This window comes from Mobula birostris, chromosome 1 (assembly GCF_030028105.1).
Source record: "Mobula birostris isolate sMobBir1 chromosome 1, sMobBir1.hap1, whole genome shotgun sequence".
In the NCBI taxonomy this organism is placed as follows: Eukaryota; Metazoa; Chordata; class Chondrichthyes; order Myliobatiformes; family Myliobatidae; genus Mobula; species Mobula birostris.
In genome coordinates, this window is record NC_092370.1 from 157,851,422 (window position 1) to 157,857,421 (window position 6,000).

General features: G+C 40.1%; 1 protein-coding gene across 6 annotated transcripts in view; it reads left to right on the forward strand.

Annotated features, from left to right (window-relative positions):
- LOC140201120 (regulator of microtubule dynamics protein 3-like) overlaps positions 1-5,298 on the forward strand; it is an 88,584-nt gene extending 83,286 nt beyond the window's left edge. For 2 of the 6 annotated variants that reach the window (XM_072264740.1, XM_072264766.1), the window contains one exon: positions 2,677-5,298. In XM_072264740.1, coding sequence (XP_072120841.1) covers positions 2,677-2,821 — 145 coding nt within the window. In that variant the 3' untranslated portion in view covers positions 2,822-5,298. The remainder of the gene's footprint in view (positions 1-2,676) is intronic. The other 4 variants (XM_072264748.1, XM_072264775.1, XM_072264784.1 and 1 more) reach the window with 4 other exon arrangements.
- The last annotated feature ends 702 nt before the right edge of the window (positions 5,299-6,000 follow it).

The following is a 6,000-nucleotide window of genomic DNA, read 5'->3' on the forward strand; positions in this document are numbered from 1 at the left end:
ATGCTGATTATGGCCTATTTTATCATGTGCCTCCAAGTACCCTGAGACCTCATCTTTAATAATCAACTCCAACATCTTCCCAACTGCTGAGATCAGACTAACTTGCCTACAGTTGCCTTTCTTCTGCCTCTCTCCCTTCTTGAAGAATGGAGTGACTTTTGCAATTTTCCAATCTACTGGAAACATTCCAGAATCTAGTGATTCTTGAAAGGTGATTACAAATGTCTCCACAATCTCTTCAACCACTTTTTTCAGAACCCTGGGGTGTACACCATCTCGTCCACATGACTTATCTACCTTCAGACCTCTCAGTTTCCCAAGAACCTTCTCTCTAGAAATGGTATCTTCACACACTTCATGACAACTGATACCTGGAACTTCCACTATATTGCTCGGGTCTTCCACTGTGAAGACATGCAAAATCCTTATTCAGTTCATCCACCATTTCTTTGTCCCCCATTACTACTTCTCCAGCATAGTTTTCCAGCGGTCTGAAATCCCTTCTCACCTCTCCTTTACACTTTATGTATCTGAAGAAACTTTTGGTATCCATTTTAATATCATTGGCTAGCTTACTTTCGTATTCCATTTTTACCTTAATTACTTTTTTAGTTGCCTTCTGTTGGTTTATAAAAGCTTCCCAATCCTCTAACTTACCACTAATTTTTGTTCTATTATATGCCCTCTCTTTGGCTTTTTTCTTGGCTTTGACTTCACTTGTTAGCCAGAGTTGTGTCATTTTGTCCTTAGAATACTTCTTCCTCTTTGGGATATAGCTTCTTCTCAAATTTCAGGGTGAATACAATCATACTATGATCACTTCCCCTTAGGATTCTTTTATCTTAAGCTTTCTCTGATCAGTTCTGGTTCATTGAACAACATCCAATCCAGAATAGCTGATTCCCTCATGGGCTCAACCACGAGTTACTCTAAAAAACCATCTCATAGGTATTCTAGAAATTCCCCTTCTTGGAATCCAGCACCAACCTGATTTTCCCAATCTACCCGCATATTGTAATCCCCCATGACTATCGTAACATTGCCCTTTTGGCATACATTTTCTATTTCCTGTTGTAATGTATAGTCCACATCCACTCTACTGTTTGGTGGTCAGTATATAACTCCTTTCAGGGTCTTTTTACCCTTGTAGTTCCTTAGCTATATACACAATGGTTCAACACCCTCCAACCCTATGTCACCTCTTTCTAACAGATTTGATTTCATTTTTTTTTCCCACCAGAGGAACACCACCCCCTCTGATTTCCTGCCTGTCCTTTCGATAGATTGTGTATACTTGGATATTAAGCTCCCAGCTATGATCTTCTTTCAGCCATGATTCAGTGATGTCTACAACATTATGCATGCCATTCTGTAACTGTGCTACTGTATAAGTTCAGTTACCTTATTCTGTATACTGCGCACATTCAAATATAACACCTTCAGTCCTATATTCACCCTTTTTAATTTTGTCTGCCCTTTACGTTGCAAGTCATCTTGAGTTGACGCAACTCTGCTTCTTCAAAAGCCTCTCCTCAGTACACATTGCCTCAGTTTATAAACTAGCTTTCCATGCTCAGCACTATCATCTGCCTTTCCTGTGATACTTCCTGCATTGAAATATCAGCAGCTCAGGACACTAGTCGCACTATTCTCAACCTTTTGACTCCTAACTTTGTCTGAGATCTTACCAGGATCTGCCTCCACAACCTCTCCATTAACTGTTCTGGCACTCTGATTCCTATCCCCCTGTGACTCTAGTTTAAACTCTACCGTGCAGCATTTGTAAACTTTCCTGCTAGGTTATTAGTCCCCTTCCAGTTCAGGTGCAAACCATTCCTTCTGTACAAGTCCCACCTTCCCTGGAAGTGAGCCCAATGATCCAAAAATCTTATGTCCTCCCTCCTACCCCAACTCCTTAGCCATGTATTAAACTTTATAATCTTCCTAGGTCTGGCCTCACTAGCACATGGCATGGGTAGCAATCCTGAAGTCACAACCCTGGAGGTCCTGCCCTTTACTTAGCACCTAACTCCCCAAGCTCCCTATGCAGAACCTCATCACTCATCCTAACAATGTCATTGGTGCCTACATGGCTGTTCACCCTTCCACTTAAGAATGCTGAGGACTCAATTAGAGATGTCTTGGGCCTTGGCACCCTGGAGGCAACATACCATTTGAGAATCTCTGTCTCACCCACAGAACCTCCTGTCCATTCCCCTAACAAATTCCCCATCACCACAGTGTGCTTCTTCTAACCCCTTCCCTTCTGAGTCCAAGGCAAACTGAATGCCAGAGAACTGACCACTGTAAACTGCCTCTGTTAAGTCATCCCTCCAACAGTAACCAAAGTAATAAACATGTTGAGGGGGATGGCCACAGGGGTACTTACTCTGTACAGGCTCCTTAACTCCTTTCTCCTTCCTGATTGTCACCCAGTTTTCTGTGTCCTGCACCTTGGGTATAACTATCTCTCCATATGTTCTATCTGTCACCCCCTTCAACCTCCCAAATGAATCAGAGTTCATCCAGTTCCAGCTTCAATTCCTTACTCCTGTAAATGTACAACCATTTCTGTGATACCAAATACAGCTGGCAAATGTGGCAGGGCATTCATTCCATAACAGACTATAACATCACCGTGCACTTCAATGACAGTGATACCTCTCTTCCTGATAGGTTGAATGTCTTCTATACACTGTTTGATGCATTGAACAGTGTGCTGTTGAGAAAGACGCCCCCCCACCCCCCAAGGAATCTCTGGCCACAGCTGATTCAAGGAAGCCCTCGTCAGGGTCAATCCACACAAAGCTGTGGGGCCTGATAACAGACCTAGTCAGGTGTTGAATGACTGTGCAGCCCTGCTAGCAAATATTCTCATGGATATCTTTAACGTCTCTCTGAAACAGTTCATTGTCCCTGCAGTCTTCAAGACCTCCACCATCATCCCAGTGCCCAAGAGGCTGATGGTAACCTGCCGTAATGACTACTGTTGAGTGGCACTGACCTCAATGATAATGAGGTGCTTTGAGCAGCCAGTCTACTACATTGGACTCTTACCAGTTTGCATTTTGCCCAAAGCAGTCCACCAATGATATGATTGCCTCTGCCTTCTACTTACGCCTGTCCCATTTAGAGAATGGTGTCTCCTATATCTGAATGCTGTTCATTGACCAGTTCTTTATTCAATATGACTATTCCTCAGAAACTAGTGGGTAAAAAGTCTCAATACCTCCCTCCGTAACTAGATCTTGGATGGAGATTCCGTAGACATTTCATGTTGACAGCAACATTTCTAATTCTATCACAGTGAGTACTGCCCCCCAGCCCCCAGGACTGCCTGTTTGTGATAGATCCATTTCTAACCACATTAAATTCACTGATGACACAACAGTGGTTCGCCTCATCAGTAACAAAGATGAGTCAGCATTTAGAGAAGAGGTAGAGTGTTTTGTGGACTGAAATGAACACAACAACTTGAGTCTCAACGTGGACAAGGCTAAAGAGATGATTGTGGACTTGAGGAGGGTGCAGACTCTCCATTCCTTACTACACATCAATGGCTGCTCTGTGGAAAGAGTTAAGAGCACTAAGTTTTTTGGAGTACACATCAAGGAGGATCACACGGCCTCCTCTTTAGTCAAGAAAACACAGCTTCCACTTCTTGAGAAGATTAAGGTGAGTGAGGCTCCCCGCCCCCATTCTAACCACATTCGAGAATATCATCGAGAGTGTTCTGCCCAACGGTTTCACTGTCTCATATGGGAACTGCAAGGCATGTGATCACAAATCCATGTAACAGATTGTGAGAACTGCTGAGTGAATCATTGGGGTCTGTTCTCTCCCCACCCCTTTCAGGACATATACTAAAAGTGTTGCATTTGCAGACCCATCAACATCGTCAAGAACTCTTCCCTTTCATCTCACAGTCTCTTTGACTTGCTACCATCCAGGAAAAGGTACCACGATGTAAGAATGAGAATTGTTAAGCTGAGTAAAGGCTTCTTCGTCCAGGCTGTAAGACTTCTGAACACCCTACTACCCCCAGTACACATTATTATGACAGCACCAGTAACATTATACTGTGGTATATTTAACTATCTGTCATATGTGCACCTTGTGTCAACTTGTACATCTACGGAATTATTTTTATTACATGCTAATGTTATTGTGTTCATATTTTTTATGTGCTGTATGTGATATATGTCGTGTTTTGCACCTTGATCTCAAAAGAACTTGCTTCATTTTAACTGTGTACATATATACAGCTGAATGACAAAAAACTTGAACTTAAAGTTGCTTACTGTTTGCTATGAAACATTTTCTATCATTTCCCAATTCATTAAATACGATATTAATTTGCCATCCAGACCTAAGAACTAATTCTGCGTGCATTTATTTGTTGTATTTTATGTCTTTTGTTTCAATCCAGACATTGAGGATGTTTTCTTTCTTGGACAGTCTAGAACAAGGGGATATAGTTTCAGAAGGGAGATGTAATCCATTTGAGAGATGAAGAGGAATTTCTACTCTCAGGAAGTTATGAAATGTTTCTGCAGATAGTCGCGGAGGCTGGAGTATTTGAATTTATTCACAGTTGAGATAGATTTTGCTCTGTAAGGATTACAGAGAACAAATAGAAAAGTGGAACAAGAACCAAGATCAGATGAGCTATGATATTATTGAATGTCAAAACTGGCTCGTGGCCTACTCCTACCACTTCTTATGTTGATTTCATCCTTTGAATTGTCTTCATAGGCATGTGCATATCAGAGAATAAAAGTATTCATTTTGAATATTCATAATATACTCTATATTTAATTTTGTATATGGTGGAGCTTTACTTCAAGGACTAGTTTCAGTTTTCCTTAAAACTTAGTTACTGTCAGTCCCAATCCTCCTCCTCTTCTTTCCCTGTAGGCCTATAGTTTATTCTGCCTTGTGTGCCATTAGTTCCCTTTATTTTTTGTCATTTATCTCTATAAAGGGTTAACTTGCAGCAACTATTTGTTATGTTGAAGAAACCCACACGAATTTAGGAAGTGTGTGTAAATCCCACACAGCACCTGAAGTCAGGATTCTACCTGAATCCTTGGAGCTGTTATGAGTTAATGAAAGCAAAAAAAAAGAATCCTGCATGTACTGTATTATTACTTCAGCTATAGTATAGCTTTGCTGAAGATACAAGGAACAATAGAGATTTTGTACCTTATTATATATGTATGCCATTATTGCATTCCATGATATGATTATAACATACTTTTTGTAGTACATTTTCTTATTTTGGACTGATCTGGTTTAAATCAGTTTTGATGTGAATTTAAATGAATATGTGACTAACATGTCATGTTCTTCAATTGGATTGATTTTGTTTGTTTAAGTTCAATATTAAAGGGAAAGAGATATGATCTTATCAAGTTCCAAGTTTGTTTTAAAATTAAAAATTACTTGGCAGACTCGGGGTTGCTCTCTATCGCTTATTCATTTCCCATTAATTCCCCAAGTTCATTGCTAATCTTGATTGTTTTCATTGGCAAGTGCAGTGTTTTCCCCTCTGTAACTCTATGGTTATTTCTAGAATTAAGATGCAGATCTTTCCTCTGCAGTCAAATTTTGTTCTGCGCCAAGAGGCTCAGTTCTGGAGCAAAGTAAATCCTAAGCTGCATGCTATTAGATCAAAAATAGATACCTCTGATATTTCTCATTGGACCTACAGTGCCTATAAAAAAAAATTCATCCCCTTGGAAGTTTTCATATTATTGTTTTTGAATCGCGGTGGATTTAGTTTGACTCTTTTGACACTGATCAACAGAAAAAAACTTTGGTGTCAAAGTGAAAAAAAAGGTCTCTACAAAATGATCTTAATTACAAATATAAAACACAAAATAATTGATTGAAAGTATTCACACTTCTTTAATATAACACACCACATCATCACTGGTGCAGCCAATTGGTTTTTGAAGTCACATAATTAGTTAAATGGAGATCTGTTTTTGGAGACCT